We start from the raw sequence: 17411 nt of genomic DNA on the forward strand, positions 1-17411 counted from the left end.
ACAAGCCCAGGGCACACACCCGGCCAGGCCACTGGGGCCTGGAGCCCCACCCGCTGCTGAGGTCTGGGTGCCCAGGCCAGGCAGGGAGATGACCCTGAGCCGGCCCGGGGGCGGCTCCAACAGCAGGCAGCCTGTCCCAGGTCACTCAGGGAAGCAAGTCACCGGCCCGAGGGAGTCCAAGAATCCCTGCCTCCCTGAGGGTGGAGGGGCGACAGGCTTGCCCTGCCTCTGTGTGCGGACACCCTGCTGGCCCAACGAGGCCCTGGGGACCTGCCCTGAGCAGTGGCTTCCCGGAACCCTCAGGAGAGACGGGCAGCAGGCCTCCTACTGAGGAGTCCAAACCCAGGAAGAGCCCAGGGGTGCTGACCCTGGCTCGGCCCAGCCGTGGTGCAGGGGTGGGGGCCGACTCAGGGACCTGCAGCCTTGCTGCCTCAGCAGGCCCTTGCCGGCTCGACTGTCCGCAAATCCTCCCTGGAGCCCCCTCCCCCACACCGTGCAAACAACTTTGCTCTTAATCACTCTCGGGTGTTTTTCAACGACGGGGGGTGGGGGCGGCGTCCCCAGGGGAAGCTGGGCCTGAGCTGTCCTCCCAGCAAGAGGCAAACAACCCGTGACTCAGGCAAGGCAGGTCGCAGACGGTGGGGGGAGGGGCGCCTGTCCTCGCGCTGGAGGAGGGGGGTGCTGGTCGGAATCTGGCACTGTCTGGGCGGTCAGGCCTTGCCCCTACGTTGCCTGTCACCGCCAGGCAGGCTCTGAGCTGCCTGGAGGGCTGGAGGGGACGCCTGAGCCCACCTGGTCGGAGACCCACTTCCAGCCGGAGCATCGAGGCCATCTCGGGAGCATGTGCACTTTGTGCCTGTCACAGCACCCATGGGCCAGGGCAGCGTGTACAGCGCACATGTTACTGTCCAATCACGGCCACCCCCCCAACCCCCTGCTGGTTGCCCCCCCAAACGCCCCGCCGGCCGGCGCTTTCATGAGAACCTAGGTGAACCCGACCCCAGGCCCCGCTGGGTTCCCCGTTCCGATCCCACACCGCTGTCTCTGGGGGTCAGAACAGGAGCCGACTCCTCCAACAGTAAAGGGGGCTGTCTCCTGCTCCTCCCCCTAGCATTCTGCAGGGACCAAGGTGCCAATACCCACAGAAACCCCAGGAAGGGCTGTGACAGAATAGACACGTCCCCGGGACTCCTCGTCTCCGTCTGGGAACAGCCTGGTTCTGTAGTGCCCTCAGGCTGTGGGCACCAGAGGGGCACATAAATCAGAACACATACACCTTCTACTTGAAAAAAACCCTGTCCTGTGGGAGGCCTAACTCCCACCCACAGGGTCCTCCTGCAGGAAAGTAAAAGGTCAAAAAGGCACTTAAATGCTGAGTTCCCAGAGAACCTTGAGGAAGGAGGAGAGGCCTAAACACAGCCCTCCGTGTGGGCTGACTAGGTCCTGCCTGCAGCTCCGCTCAGCTGATGGGCTGGGAACCTGGACTGGGCAACCTGACCAGCCCGTGTCCTTCGGCTCTTAGAGCCCCCTCCTGCCCCGCCCCCGTACTTGAAGGAATGGGGTGCAGCCCCATCGTGGCTACAGAAAAGCGCTCGATTATATTCACATTTCTCACTGACACCTTCAGTCGGAGGCTGCTGCCTGAGGCGGGCCAGGGACCACAGTCCCTGCACAGCCTGGACGGCGGCCCAGAGCAGAGCGAGCGCCCTGTGTCTGCTCTTGAGAGAAGACCACGCTGGGTGTGTGAGAGGCCCCAGCGTTCCCCACGCAGACACAGGTGGGTCCTGTCTAACCCGACGTCCCCTGGACACACCTGACTCAGAATTCCTGCCTGCCGATTTGTGGCACGGAACCCTCAGCTGCAGAATCTGTATGCTTGGAGCTGAACACACCGAGGGGCTGAGTGCGGGGGAAGAGGGGGTGGGGGCACTCACAGTCCTAACGGCCCAGGAGACACTCTGCCGCTGACCCGGCGCGTGGGTGCCCCTGGGAACTCCTGATGGAGTGACCTGGAGTTCCTGAAGGCAGTGGCTGGGGATGCTGACCCCGATCCCCTCTGAACTTGCTTATTGCCTGAGGACCTGGCAATGCATTTAGCTCAGGGAAGACCGACTTTAGTTAATTCGGTGGGTTCTATTAAGTCTGGGAGAAAAGCGCCACACGGCTACTTTCTCATCTGAGCTCCAGACCACTGTCCCTTTTGTTTCTGTTCTGCAGTCTGCAATACCACTAGTGTCCACAAGGCGGCAGCATTTACTTGTTTTTCTAAAAAATACACCCTTGCGGGGAGTGCGTAGGAGTTTGGGGAAGGGGCGGTCGACTTTGTTAAGAATCTTAATTGGTTTCCAGGAGGCTTTTGAAAGCCGTCTGTTATTTTTTAGTGTGGCTCTGCAACAACAGCCTCCTGCTCTGGGCCTTTGTTCTTGCTGCATCCTCACCCTGAGTCCTCTTCTATCACTGTTCCCTGAATCTTGGATCTGGGAGAGCTTGATGTCGGAGGACCTGGCAATGCAGCTGGCACAGGAACGACCGACTTCCGTTAGTTCTGTGGGTCCTGGTGCGCCTACGAGGGAAGCAGGACATACCTAACCGCTAACCTGAGAATAGACTGGAACCTCGGTTCTTGAACTTAATTCGTTCCACAAAGCTCTTCGAGAACCAATTTGTTCGAAAACCAAATACTTTTCCCTCTAGGTATCAGCATGAAAGAGTTGTCAGGTCAAGAACCAAAGGTTTGTTTCACAACCAAGACATTTTTTTTCCGTGAAAAACTGTCTAGAACCGGAATGTTCAACTGTCTTAACTTGTCCCTGTCGCGCTGGCTGCAACACCACCCTATGTCCACGAGGTGGCATCATTGACCTACTTTTCAAAAACACCCTCTATGGGAAAAGAGGTGTTTACACCTTCTTTTACAATAAAATTTACAATATGATTATAAAATTTACAATATGATTATAAATTTTGCTACGGGCCTTGAAGGCTTCACATGAATCTAGGAAAGTAGTGGGTAATTTATGGGTGGGAGGGTCTTGAAAGCCAGCCCAGCTACATCTTCTCAGGGCCTTTATATTGGTGCGGTCAAAAAACTCATATGGTTTTTTTTTTCCTATAAAGTAAAAGATTTTTCATTTTCACCCATAACTTTACTGATTTGGGTATTTTGACTCTGTCAGCTATCTCCTGCGGGGTATAGCGTTGACTGTTCTTAGTTAATGTCTCGCTTTGATCGCCATGGACTTCAACTGGCCTTATCCAGTCATGGACATCATCCAGTGAAAAATCTCCAGCACAAAACTATGTAAACAACTTTTTCCACGTTTGATCAGTCACACAGCATCTCCTGCGGGCACTGCACAAATTTTTTTTTTCCGTTTCAGTAGCATTTTTACCTTTATTGAAACAATACAGCACAATATGCTGAAAATGTGGCATATTTTCTTCCACCTTCAATATTAAAATGGCTACACAAAAAATTACCAATTTTGATAAGTTTATTTAATGCACGCTGCTAGGACCGCTGTACAATACAATCTAACAAAATTGTTTCAAATTAAGTTAGAGACAACTAAGCCCAACTACAGCCACGTCACAGAAAAGAACAAATGACTATTTGGCCAACCCAATATTTAGTACTGCCTCCTCCCTTAATGCTCTTTATATGGTTGTTTCCTTCATTCTGTGTCTGGAAATGGCTCATTCCTAGAGGACCTGGGGATGCAGCCGGCCCAGGGAAGACTGAACCCAGTTACCTGTGCAGGTTCTGTTAAGTCTGGGCGCGAAGCGGAACACACCTAGCCCCTGATCTGAGTGCAGCTGTCCCATTCGTTTCCTGTTCCGCGTCCTGCAATACCAAGTGTGTCCACAGGGTGGCAGCATTCACCTTTTAGAAAGTCTTGGCCGACTTTGCTAGGAATCTTGATTGGTTTCCGGAAAGCCTCAGAAAATGGTCTGTTGTTATTTTTGTTATTGCTGCTGTTGTTATTTCGTAATGAAAAGATTTAATTCCCTGCCTGAACTTGACTTGGAAAATGGCACAAACTTTACAGCTACTTTAAAGGACAGTAAGATAACATATTGCAAAGCCTATGAACCATCCAAAACACTTAGGTATATTTACATCCAAAACTAGTCTATGCAGCCCATTCCATTCAATTTAAAAGTCAGCCCCCACTTATTTCCTTATTTCTTTCACTATGTTTTTAAGAAGTACTGCTAATAATGTATGCCATCCTAGAGAGAAAATAGGTGTGAAGAATTATTTTCATAAATCCTGGATGTTCTATGTAATTATTATTTTTAACTACTTTTTAAAGTACTTTTATTTTATTTTATTAATTAATTTATTTTTTAAAAGATTTTATTTATTTATGTATCTTTAGAGGGGAAGGAGAGACGGAGAGAAACATCAATGTATGGTTGCCTTTTGTGAGTCCCCTCCTGGGAGTTGGCCTGCAGGGAACCAGCCTGCAACCCAGGCATGTGCCCTGACTGGGAATCGAACCGCAATCCTCTGGTTCACAGGCCCGTGCTCAATCCACTGAGCTACACCAACCAGGGCCCCTAGGTAATTATTAAGAACTTATATTTGTTTGTTCCTCCTTAATCTGAAACTCCTCCAGCTCAGCCTCTGACTGCAAAGAAGTGTGTTCCATCGGCACTGTGAGGCATATTGATGGTGGAGCTGAAGCCAGGCCCAACCACACAGTTTGGTTCTAACTACTGACAGTTGACAAATAGTTAACAAGCATTACCTTATCTGCCAAGAGCCAGAAATGCCTTTACCCCATGACTCCTGAGAACTGAGAACTAAGAGGGAAAACTGATTTCGAAAACAACTTTTAAGAAAATCCATAGTGCCCTAGCTGGTGTAGCTCAGTAGCTTGAGTGCGGGCTGCGAACCAAAGGGTCGCCGGTTCGATTCCCATTCAGGGCACATGCCTGGTTGCAGGCCAAGTCCCTGGTACAGGGCGCACAAGAGGCAACCACACAATGATTGGGTCCTCTCCTCCTCTTCACCTCTCTCTAAAAATGAATAAATAAAATCTTTTATAAAAAAGAAAAAAATTCATAGATAATTTTAAGACCTGCACATACTTAGGGTCTTAGAAAAGATATTTTCTCTTGTAAAACATCAATGAATGATTAAATTAATATGCTGCTTATCTTAAAGAGGATGATAAATCTTAGGATTATAAAACTATCTTTCCTATTCACTTTCTCTAAATTTTGCTACTTCTACCAGCTTAAATAAGAAAAGCCTCCTAATCAACTATGATTGTTTTTTTTAAAGCCTAAGACATTTGAAACTATTAGGCACATCCCAATTACAGCTCATGTAGTGCCCTGTGCCCTGGAATGTCATACACATGGAGTGGTACAGATCATCCACTAAGTTCATTAATTTTTTTAAAGATCTTATTTATTTTTAGAGAGAGGGGAAGGGAGGAGAAACAGAGGGAGAGAAACATCAATGTGTGTTGCCTTTCAGGCGGTTCCCATGGAGGACCTGGCCCACAACCCATGCATGTGCCTTAATCGAAAGGGGGAATTGAACCCACGATCTTTTGGTTCACAGGCCAGCACTCAATCCACTGAGCTACACCAGCCAGGGCTCAATTTACACATTTAAACTAAAAGACTTACAGCCCTGGCCTAGGGGCTCAGTTGGTGGGAACGTGGTGCGGATATGCCAAGGATGAGGGTTTGATCCCCAGTCAGGGCACATACAAAAATCAACTAATGAATGCAGAAATATATGGGACGGCAAGTCGACCTTTCTCTGTTTCTCAAAAACAAAAACAAGAAACCACCACCACCACAAACAAACAAACAAATAAGACTTACACTAAATATTCAAGTATAGAGCCAAGAAAAGCTGAGGCGGCCTGAGCAGCTGCACAGTTGTTGGACTCTGGGCTCCGGAGCCTCCTCCAGCTGTGGAGCCAGAAAACTCCGTTGCCGTCGGCGGTCCCTGAGCCTGTTATCTGTGCCTGAGGGTCCGGAAAGATTCCCGGCCTACCCCTCCTCGGGGCCGCTGCGCAACGGAACCTCGGTTCTCGAACTGATTTCCTCCCTCACGGCTGTTCGAGAAGAGCTTCGTTCCAAAACCGAATCATTTTCCCCAGCTATCAGCATGAAAAGGTTGTCGGGTAGAGAAGTGATGTTTTGTTCGTCAACAGACATTTTTTTTCCATGAACAACTTGGTTCGAGAACCGACTTGTTCAAGTTGAGAGCTGAGGTTTCACTTTACAGACAACTCTCATTTGTCCTTGTCCTGCCGACTGCAATACCAACGGTGTCCACAAGACGGCACTATTTACCTACTTTTCAAAAATAGCGACTGTGAGGGAAAAAAAAAAACCTAAATAGTTGTCGACTTTGCTATGGGCATTGATGACTTTGCAAGTCTTGGAAAGTAGTGGGTAATTTATGGATGAGGGGGTTTTAAAAATTAGCCCAGCTGTATCTGCTCTGTCCTTTGTACTTAGCATTTCCTCCCCATTAGTGTCCTTTATGAGGCTGTTTCCTTAAGGCATCTCTGAAATGGCTCATTCCTGGAGGACCTGGCAATGCAGCCCGCCCAGGGAAGACTGAACTGTTGCCTGTGCAGGTTCTGTTATGTTTGAGAGGGAAGCAGGACACACCTAGCCCTCCACCTGAAGACAACCATCCCATTTGTCCCTGTTGTGCCAACGGCAATACCAGATTTGTCCACAAGGTAGCGCTATTTACCAGCTTTTGAAAAGATCGTGAGTTGTAAAATGGACAAATGCCTTTTCAAATTTGCTAAGGGCTTTAATGGTTATCCAGGAGACTCGGATACTGGTGAGTAATGTATGAGGTTGTTGTCTCTGGAGAAAGACTCCATCTACTACAGCCCCGCATCTTTGCCCTTGCTGGTTTTCCCCCAGAATTTTTGTCACTCGGCTGTGAACAGCGAGTGTGGAAGGGCTTTTTTCTGAAGGACCTGGCAGTGCGGCTGGCTGTGGGGAGACTGACCTCCGTTTCTTCTGTGGATTCTGAAATTCCGAGAGTGACATAGATTCACTTGCTTCTAATCTGAGAACACCAAGAATACATCTGTGTTCTGCCATGCTCCATACCTTGTGGCCTAGGTTTCTTACTGTTTGTGCCTATGGACATGCAAGCCCACAGAGAGGCCGGCGATGTCAGCCCCAGCCTGGCCCCAGCCCTGGCCGTGGTGCCAGGGGAAGCTCAGAGACCAGCAGCCTTGCCGCCTCACCTGGTCCTCGCCGGCTCGGACTGTCTGTGAATCCTCCCTGGAGCCCCCTCCCCCACACCATGGAAACAACTTTGGTCTGAGTCACTCTCCTGTGTTTCGTCATGAGACTCCGGCAGGGCAGGTCACAGGCAGTGGCAAGGCCACCTGTCCTCGCAGCTGGGGGCTGCTCTGGCTCCCGGCGGAGGCCCAGGCCCCTGCAGATGCCCCCATCCTGGCCACCACCCCCACCCTGCCCCCCAGTGACTGCAACTGTGTATCATGTCAGAATGTCATACAAATTAGTTTATTTTACCTTTTACCAGGGCAATTCCAAGGCTACACAGGAAGGCAAGCACGAAGGCTGCTGTGATGGAAAAACAGGAGTGAGCGGTCAGTGCCACATCCCGACTCCCGGCCGACGCACAGGAGGGCAGAGTGTCAGGGGCGACACAGACTCTGCGTCAGGCAGAACCTGGAATGGCCGTCTGCCTGCGACACTTCCTGTGTCAATACAATGCAGTCGAGATCACAGTTTCCCTGGGGACCACGGTCTTGGCTGCTGCGGGACAGCGTCAGCAGGACCCTAGGTCGCGACCTGGGGTGAGGAGGGGGCCCAGCATGCAGAGCCACTTGGGAGGTTCGGGGTCACATAAATACACGTGAGGGAGCCTTGCACACAGAAGACCTTGTTATACAAAATACAGGCATATGAACTTGAAAAACCTTGATAAAAATAGGCTATAAAAATATAAACTGTAGTGAAATATATAAAAGTATCCACAGGTGTTTGACCCCTAAGAAAGCAAGCCCAGCAACATGGAGTGGGCAACTCAGCGGGCAGCCGTGGAGGCCGCCCCACCTGGTCCCAGCGGCCCCAGGAGGCAGCGGTGGCTCAGACAGTGGAACTGGGCCTGTGGTTCTGGAGGGGCGAGTCGGCGCCATCGGGTCCCCATGTGGATTCGGGACCGCTCCCCCCAGCCCTTCCCCACAGAGCAGGCTGCCCACCAGCTCTGCTCGCGTGCCCATCGCTGGGCCACTGTGGCGTCACCGCTGCCGCTGCTGCAAGGGCTGAAACCTCGGCCCCGAAGTCACTTCAGGTGCTTCGAAGATGCGTCTTTTCGGGGCCAAAGGGGCAACACCAGCCTATTCCTTAAGGCGGTGCTTCCGCCCCAGGATGGGGGTTCCAGGGGAAATGAACTTGGGAGCGGGATCTGCAGCACCCCAAGTCCTGGGCACAGGGAGGGGTGTCGAGCAGCGAGGCTGCTGCCCAGCCTCCTCCCAGGACCCGACTTGCAAGACAGCTTCCTGCGGAAGCTGGAGCTCAAGCATCTGCCCCGAGACCCCAAGGATGGACACCCACCGCTGATGCCTGACAAGACACCGAGGCTTTGTTTTTTCTTTTTGGCTAAATACAGAGACCAGCTCCCTGCACACCGTGAACAATCCAACCAGGCAACTGACCGCAGACAGAGGCTGAGCCCCGTCCCGCACGCTGCGGCAGCTGCCGCTGCGAGGCCGACCATTCTCCAACGGCACGGGCTCGACACTCAGCCTGAGCGGGTTCGGTGTCTGCCAACCAGAGGCCATTCCAGCTTCCTTCAGGCAGGGTAAAGGGCTCCGGGTAAAACGGCTTCTTTCCTACTTGAACGACAACGCAGGCCGCAGCGACGGTCGGCAGGAGGATGGAGCGGAACCCCCTTCCTTGTGCAAAGACTCAGGGCTTCAGAGAGGTGGCTCTGGGGTCTCTGACCCCTGGGACGGGCCCGGTGCCCCGCAGCCACATGGTGGGTTCGGAGAGGGTGGGGGGTCCCCAAGGCTGCGGCCCCAAGCCGAGGCACTTCCCAGCGCTGCACAGGCCCCAGCCAGACGGAGGACACAGTGGGCGCACCGGCGGCTGCGGGGAAGCCACAGATGCTGCTTGCGCGCTCAGCAGAGGCACCCTTGCGTCCCCGGGACCCAGGCTGCGGGGGTGGGCACGGCTTGGCAGGACACTGAGCCAGCCTCCCTGGAACCCCGTCTCCTGTCTGTGCTGGAGACGCCCCGAGGGCTGTGGGTCAGACGGACGGAGAGCTTCTCGCAGGACCTCGTGTGGTGCCAGGGGCCAGGCAGCTGGGGGCCGCGTGAGGCCACCTGCAGGGCACCGGGCGATGTCTGCAGGACGGTTCTGAACAGCGACGTGCTTGCTCTTCCTAGGAAGTTGCTTCCTTCGCACTGACTGCAGGCCACGGGGGCGGCCACACTCCGGCCTGGGCGTCTGAGCACTGGGTGTCCTTCCCAGTGGGCCCCCCCCCCCGGACGATGCCAGTGGCCCGTGGGAAGAGGACACGCAGCACGGGAGGCGGCCCACCTGGGGCTTCCTAAGGGCTCGGACCCCCCACAGCCGATCAGTGCAAGTGGCTGCCGGGTCCCTGGGACGGCACGCACGGCAGGAAGGCGGCTGTAAACCAACGGGAGCCGGCCCGTTGGCCGAGAGGAGCGGAGGCTGAGGTGTGTGCCAGCCGGCTGCCCGACAGACCACGCAGAAACGTTCTGTCTGCAGGTCACCCCTGGCTGCGGGGAGGGCCGCTCAGGTGTCCTCCTCCTCGTCGCTGACCAGTGCGCCTTTGTCAGGGCTGGCGTCCCGCTCGCGCAGGAAGTCCTCCCGGATTGCCTCCAGCTCTGTCAGCTCCAGCCGCACCTTCTCCAGGTGGTAGGCGCGCCGGTTGCGGATCTGGCGCAGGGGGAAGGGGTTCAGGTCCCCAAAGGAGATGCTGATCAGCTTCCTGGGGGGACACAGGACAGGGCGTCAGTGGGGCTCAGGTGATGCTCACACAGGAGGCCTGGGGCAGCGGGGACGGGACCCAGAGCCCGGGAGGCCTGATGCGGGAGCGGCCCCAAACCCTCAGCTGCAGAATCTGTGTGCTTGGAGCTTCACACATGAGGGCCCAGTACGGGGAGCAGAGAGGAACCCACGGTCCTAATCACCCTGGGAGACCCTCTGCAGCTGGCCTGGTGCGTTGATGCCCCTGGGAACTCCTGATCCAGTGACCCAGAGTTCCTGAAGCCAGTGGCTGGGGACACGGACTCTGAGCCCTCACCAGGTGGCGCCAAAGGAACAGCTGGCCTGCAGGTGGCCAGTCCTGTCCCCATCGGCCCCCACCTGGAGCACCAGGGCTGCACCAGACAGCCAGGCGACAGCAGAGGGGCAGGGGTCTCCCACTCTCTCAGATGTGCTCCTGCTTTTCCCCATCTGCTGGCTCCAGGCTGCCACCCCTCCTGTGGACCCCCGGTCCCCCAGAGCAGCTGATCCCGCTCCACTCCAACAAGCGCACCCACGCAGCCACCCCGAAAGGACATGAACACTCAGGAAGAAGCAGAGCCCCGGCAGCACATGCAGAGGCCCAGCTCGGTCCCTGCCACACGGACACCAGCCCCGGCCCAACTGTGTCATGGTTCCCCACACTCTGGTCCCACGTCTGCGGGCTGGCTCCTGACCTGCCCCTTCCCAGCCCCAGTCAGCCCTGGCTGGCTTCCTCCGTCTCGGCATGGGGCGACCCCGCCCCGCCCCGATGTGGGCAGAGGAGGGCCTGCCCGCCGTGGGCACTGGTGGCTGTCCGATCGCCCTGCTGCTGTGGCGGCCGGGCCAGAGTGTGCAGCACAGAGTGTGTGGAACCCCTGGGCAGGCCCGAGTCGGAGACGCCAAGGCAGTCGCCGTGCGGGTGGCAGGCATCAGGATCCCACTGTCCTGGACGCGTGGACCACCCTCCCCGGGCCCTGGGACTCACCGGGCATCGAGGACCGTGCGCGTGAAGTAGCGCAGGTACTTGAACATGGACATGGAGTCTTGCAGTTTCAGGATCTCCTCTTCCTTGTACTTGAAAAGGGCGAGGGCAAAGCGGAAAATGACCTGTGGGAGGGACAGGGCAGGTGACCGCAGAGCAGTGCCCCGGCTGCCAGGCGCCCGGGGCGGCCGTGCCCACGGGCAGGGCCCGTCCCACGGAGCAGTGGGCGCTGGTGGTTTGCAGCCAGACTGCGGCCCAGACCATGCGTCCCCGTGGGGCGGGCCCGGGCGGGACCCTCCTCGCACGCAGCTGGCCTCTGGGGCAAGAACGCATCCGGAACCAGAACCGGTTTTTACATAGAATCACAGCCACTCGGCTGTGAAACTCTCCGCATCTCCACTCAGCTTCCACCTCCACGGGATGGTGGCTGTGAGTCACTGACCAGTGAGTGAAAATACGTGCATTTTTTACTGATTTGTTTTGGGGACGCTGCGTCTGAGGCCAGAGGGACGGGGCCTCCTGGTCACCCTGCCAGTCCAACCAGTTTGGGGAGAAGACGTTAGTGGCATCTGAGCAGGTCGCCCTCTGTGACGGTCCCCACAGCAAACAGTGGGCGAGCCCCGGCTGAGAACTCCTTCCAGCCCCGACAGACCGGGTTGCAATGCTGCGTGGGCCTTAGTGGGGAGCGCACACCTTGCTCTGCTGGTGGGACCGCCCCTCAGCGAGGCCCTTGGCAGGGCGACTTGGCATTGTCTGTGGGGACGCAGACAGGTCCACCCTGGACCCTGCACATCCACTCCCAGCCCCGCTGCTGCATATGTGAAAAAGACTCCGTCGGGGCCTCTTATGTGTATTCCTGGTTCATCTGTATACAGAAATACTATGCAGAGTCAAAAAAACCAAAAAACCCAAACCCAGATCCATATGCCCTGCTATGGAACTATCTCCAAGACAATTTTATTTAAAAAGCCTGTATTTTAGCCCTGGCTGGTGTGGCTCAGTGGACTGAGTGCTGGCCTGTGAACCAATGGGTTGCCGGTTCGATCCCCAGTCAGGGCACATGCCTGGGTTGTGGGTCGGGTCCCCAGTAGGGGGCGTGTGAGAGGCAACCACACATTGGTATTTCTCTCCCTCTCTTTCTTCCTCCCTTCCCCTCTCTAAAAAATAAATAAGTAAAACCTAAAAAACAAAAAGCCTGTATTTGAGACGTACGTAAAAGACCTAGAAAGGAACATGGGATACACGGAAGAGAGACCAGGAGACGGGGGTGGACAGAACCACTCGGTGCCACGTGCCTTCAACGCTAACATCTCCTTCTGCTGCGCACTCTCCTTTACATAATCCGAGTTTATCGTTTAGTTCCTTAAGAACTGATTTTTAAAACGCAGACAACAGAAGGCGCGGGAGGCTCCTGGGCATCAGGCTCTGCAGTGGCCCGAGGCTGTCCCCGGCCGTGTGAACTGACCGCTGGCCCTGGACGTTGTCCTCGACGGGGCAGCACTACCGTCCGTCTCATCGGGGGCAGCGCAGCCCGCAAGCCAGCAAAGCCCCCGAGTGCAGGGCTGGGGCTCCACACGCTTCCGAGGATGACAAGCCAGTGGCCGCCGCTGACCCCAGCCCCCTCTGGTGGCACTGGCGCCTGCCGGCTCCGGCCGGGGCTCCCCTCCCATGTCCCAGGGAGCCAGCTGCTCCACCGTGACAGATGCAGCCGCCGCTGCCGGCCCGCCCACCTTCGGTCCCTCGTACAGGAAGGAGTCCCAGATCTTGAAGAGGACGTCGCTGACGACGCTGTCCACGAAGACCACCAGGAACCAGTTGAAGGTGATGAGGGTGTAATCCACCTTGTGCTGCTCCAGGTGTGCGTGCAGCCGGGGCAGCTTCTCGCTCATGAGGTCTCGGAACACCCGCTGGTCCACCTGCTCGGGGCAGAGGGCAGAGGCGGGGGTGACTTGGTCCTCAGTGCTCGGGTGACAGCTACGTACTGGCGTGTGCCTCACGCCTGACCGTGGAGAGGACAGGAGGCCGGGCCCCGGGGCTGCCTGCCAGGGTCTGTACGTGGGCAGGGCGCAGGACAGCTGCCCGCAGGACGGAGCAACAGCCGAGGGGCTCTTCTGCCAGGAGTGCCGGGCCGGCCCCCGACTTCTCTCCCCCCAGGCCGGCGGCAGATGGAGAGGCTGCCCGGGGCTTGGCTGAGGGCTGGGGAGGGTGAGGAGCGCCTGGCAAGGCCCCGGGCCTCCAGCTGTCCTGAACAGAGGGACAGGAGGGGAAAGGTCTGCACCGCGGAGGGGCGGGGGGGCGGGGGGCACTGGGTCCCAGCGGGAGGCGTCTGCCAGGGGTTTTCGAACACAGCTCGGGCTGTGCACACCCATGGGGGGAGCGGGGGGAGCAAGTGGACGCACTGCAGGCCTTCAGCTGAGGACTTGGATGGGGGACCTGCCCATGGGGACACAGGAGGGCGCTTGGGCTGTGGGAGGCCCTCTGAAATGTGTCAGCATAAAGGGGAAAAAAGGCAACAGGGAACAACGGAAAACACTCATTCTCTTTCTAGAGAGCGGCTGCTTTCCCAGTGGGGGGCGGGGGGGCGGGGGGGGGCGGCGCATCTCCTCAGAGGTCCAGTGTTTGCAAGACAATGGGATGCAGGTCTGACCTCAAACACACACTGGCCTTCCCTGGGCCTGTGATGACGGTCACATTACTGAGCTCTGGCCATGTCGTTGTGGGCATTAGACTCTCCCCGCATCATCAGAATTTCACGTCAGATGCTCTTTAAAATAGGGAAACTGAGGCAGGGGTGCCCATGAGGGAGACGAGCCACACAGTTCCCTGAAGGGAGGGCCTGGCTGCGGGCCCACTGGTCACCACCACGGAGCTGCAAACCTCAGAGCTCCCGGCCATTTAGGCAGAGGGACTTTCCCCAGCAGGCAGTCACCCTGGTGACGGCAGCTGAGCAGCCAGGCAGCTGACTGAGGCAGCCTGGAGGCCAGGACAGGAAGGCTCCCCCCCCACCCCCCGGGGCCTGGCCCTGGGCGAGCTCTCACTGGTGGACAGCGGCCCATCCCTGCAGCCCTGTCCCCAGGGCCACGCCTCCTGGGCCTCGGTGGGGACGATCAGGGCTGAGCCCACAGCACCTAGGAGGCGCCACCCACAGGCCTCACATGGGCCCCGTTCCTGCTCTGGCTCCCCGGGGGGGCCGACAGAAGCAGAGTGTGGGCCGCCTACCTGGGACCCCAGGAGTGTCTTTGTGTAATAGTCCCGGGGCATGAAGACCTCCACGATGGTGACCAGGCACCAGAAGGCGTCCTCCTGTTCCAGGTACAGCAGGGCCACGGCCACCAGCCTGCAAGCACAGGGAGACTCGGTGAGTGCCGCCAGCAGGGGCCGCGTCCTCACGGCCACGGCTCCCGCACACAGGGCCGGCCCCTCTGCAGGGCCACGCTCCCGGCCCCCACTCTTGGGTTCTGCCTGTGGACAGTGGCAGCGTTTCCCAGCGATCCACCAGCCTCCCGAAAAGGAGTTTTCAGGGTCAGACTTTTGCCGCGGCAGCTAATTCTTTGAGTTTGTGGTTCAAGGCCTTCCGACTCATCCTTTTATGCACAAAGATCCCAGAGGTGACGTCAGAGGCAAACCCAGGGTGTTTTGCTTAGAAAGGAGCTTCAGACCCACGGACACTGAGGGCCAGCCCCCGCCTGGGGACCGGCCGCCTCACGGACAGTTTCAGATTCAGGATGGGGACTTGGGTCTGGCCGCTGACGCTGTCTCGAGTCCCAGGGGTGACCTGTCCAGCTGGGAGCGCTGGGCAGGGGAGGGACGGTGAGGCGGGGAAGGCCCTGGCTCAGAAATCCAGACCCTCGGCCCAGCAGGAGGTTCCCGTGCGTGACTCACGGGAAAGCCCCAGAGTCGATTCTTTCTCCTTCCCTAGGTGACATTACAACATCATCGAGCGAGACTAAAAGGTTATGAAAAGGGCGCTGGGACAGCTGGCACGGGCCCCAGTGGGACGGAGAGTGGAATGTGGGGACGGCGGCCACAGCGAGCAGGGAGAACAGGGCCGGCCACCGGCAGCCGGAGCGGCGGCGTTGGAAGCTCGGCTCACACCGCCGGCTCACAGGGAATTCCCAAAGAGCACTGGGTGTCCGCGTGCTCCTCCGCCCACATCTGTCCCCCACAGCCCGGGCCACCTGCTCCCACAACTCAGACAGGACTCTGAAGGGGTGGCTGCGACGACGGCAGTGAGACAAACGGACCGGGACAGGCGAGGGGTAGAAAGCACCACAGCCCTCGGACTGCGGCCTGCCCTGTCCCCGCTCAGCTTGGGAAGGGTCAGGTCAGGAGGAAGGCACGGCGGACACTCAGAGTCCTCTGCCTACGGACACCGGGAAAGGCCCCGAGAGGAAGGAGACTGGGCTGTCCCAGGGCTCGGCTTCAACCCACGGCCGCTCTGCCCAGGCCACTTCCTGACTCACGAAGACCCTACAGGCACAGGAGGGCCACCGTGTGCGCGTCACGCACCAGACACGCGTGAGGTGACACTCTGGTCACAGCCCGCACGTGACGAGAGCCACGAGGAAGGAAAAAAAGAGAAACCTAACAGTCTCACATCAATGGGACTCTGGTGTTTTTCATACTCTCTGAAGGCATGTTTCTCCCCATTATTCTAGAACTGGGGGGACCGCACAGTTAAAACTAGCCGAGCCCTGGCCCGGGGGGGCTCCATTGGGGCAGCATCTCTTGCACCAGAAGGTGGTGGGTTCGATCCCCCCTCGGAGGGTGTGTGTGAGGCGGCTCGTCAATGTTTCTCCCCCCCCCTCCCGAAATCAATACCCATACCCTAGAGCGAGGATTCGGGGGGAAAAAGATGAAAACTAGGTGACTGCAGGCAGCTCCTTCTTTCCACAAAAACACTGGGCTTTCTCGGCTAAGCAGGGGGCGGGGCAGCTGCGGCCGAGCCGGGAGCCCAGCCCAGGGGCGGGGCCAGCGGGGCCGCGCGGCTCCCCGGGGCGGGCACGCACCTGTTGAGGCCCTGGCAGTAGCCGATGTCCGGGTTCCGCCAGGAGAAGGCCAGCAGCACGTTGCGCAGCTTCTGGATGCCCTCGGAGGTGGGGCAGGCATAGTGCTTGTTGTTGGGCAGCGTCCGCAGCAGGTCCAGCTCGATCTGCTTGGAGGCCGGGTTCTGCTTCTCCAGCGCCTTCTGCAGCAGGGCCTGGAAGTAGCCGGGCGGCGCGCCATCCTTGAACTTGCGGGTGTGCAGGTCGACGCACCACTTCCACACGGCGGAGCGGTGCCCGTGCGGGATGCCCGCGCGGATCAGGCTCTTCAGCTCCGGCGAGCGCGCCATCTCGCGGTTCACGGTGCCGGCGAAGTAGTTCTCCCACTTGACGCCGGTGGACACCTCCTGCGCTTCCGTGAGGTGCAGGCTCTTGAGGTCCAGCGCCCGCACCCTGGCCACCAGCTTCTCCTCCTCGTCGTCCTCCGGCACCGTCCTGAACCCGTAGATGTCGTACTCACTGGGGAGAAGAGCACCGGGGAAAACAGAAGGGTGGGGTCTTGGCAGGAAAACCGAAGAGAGAACCTGGGAGTGAGCTCAGGTCGTTTCACGCACAACCAGGCCTCTCCACCCGGTGAGGAAGTGAAGTTTGGCATAAGCAGCATGAGAGCAACTGGCTCTCGGCGTGGGAAAAAATTAAGTTTAACTCTTTTTTTTTTTAACCCTCACCGGAGGGTATTTTTTCACTGCTTTTCACACAGAGAGAAGCATCGACTGGTTGCCTCCTGTACTCGGCAGACCAGGGATTGAACCTTCAACGTTCCGGTTACAGGACGCCACTCCAACCGACGGAGCCACGCCGGCCAGGGCCCATTAAATTTCTTCTTGATATGACACAGTAAACAAACTAATTCTGGCCCTGGCTGCTGTGGCTCGGTGGATTGAGCACCAGCCTGCAAATCAAAGGGTCGCCGGTTTGATTCCCAGTCAGGGCACATGTCTGGGTTGCAGGCCAGGTCCCCAGAATGGCGGGCAATGCAAGAGGCAGCCACACATTGATATTTTTCTCCCTTTCTCCCTCCTTTCCCCTCTCTCTAAAAATAAGTAAATAAAATCTTAAAAAAAAAACCCAACAAAATAATTCTAGATGGTTTAAAGCCCTGAAGATAACAAGCGCAGAAGGAGACACACTCGGCTACATGAATGTGTGTGTGTCATACGTGTGCATGTATGGCTTTTATGTGTGAACAGTGACGCTGTGAAAGGCGCAGAGACAAGGGAGGAAACCGTGTAGGAGCTGTCCGGGGCGGGGAGAGACATGTGGCCTGCAGAGGTGTCACGCCAGGTCAGGGGGCAGGAGGAACGTGCCAGCCACAGACTGAGTTCCAGGGCCCCAGATGGGGAGGTCATCCCGAGGGGCTGGGTGGGCCCAGTGTCACC

The 17411-nt window shown here is 57.3% G+C and overlaps 1 protein-coding gene across 3 annotated transcripts in view; it reads right to left on the reverse strand.

The window, feature by feature from the left end:
- Window positions 1-7514: 7514 nt before the first annotated feature.
- TBC1D2B (TBC1 domain family member 2B) overlaps window positions 7515-17411 on the reverse strand; it is a 33608-nt gene continuing 23711 nt past the window's right edge. For all 3 annotated transcript variants that reach the window (XM_037053424.1, XM_037053425.1, XM_037053422.1), the window contains exons 9-13: window positions 15997-16491; window positions 14207-14324; window positions 12718-12903; window positions 10991-11112; window positions 7515-9988 (exon numbers count right to left, since the gene is read on the reverse strand). In XM_037053424.1, the coding sequence (XP_036909319.1) occupies window positions 9793-9988; window positions 10991-11112; window positions 12718-12903; window positions 14207-14324; window positions 15997-16491 (1117 nt within the window). In that variant the 3' untranslated portion in view covers window positions 7515-9792. The remainder of the gene's footprint in view (window positions 9989-10990; window positions 11113-12717; window positions 12904-14206; window positions 14325-15996; window positions 16492-17411) is intronic.

This window comes from Sturnira hondurensis, unplaced genomic scaffold, assembly GCF_014824575.4.
Source record: "Sturnira hondurensis isolate 20B ecotype Veracruz unplaced genomic scaffold, ASM1482457v3 Scaffold0007865, whole genome shotgun sequence".
Classification (NCBI taxonomy): Eukaryota; Metazoa; Chordata; class Mammalia; order Chiroptera; family Phyllostomidae; genus Sturnira; species Sturnira hondurensis.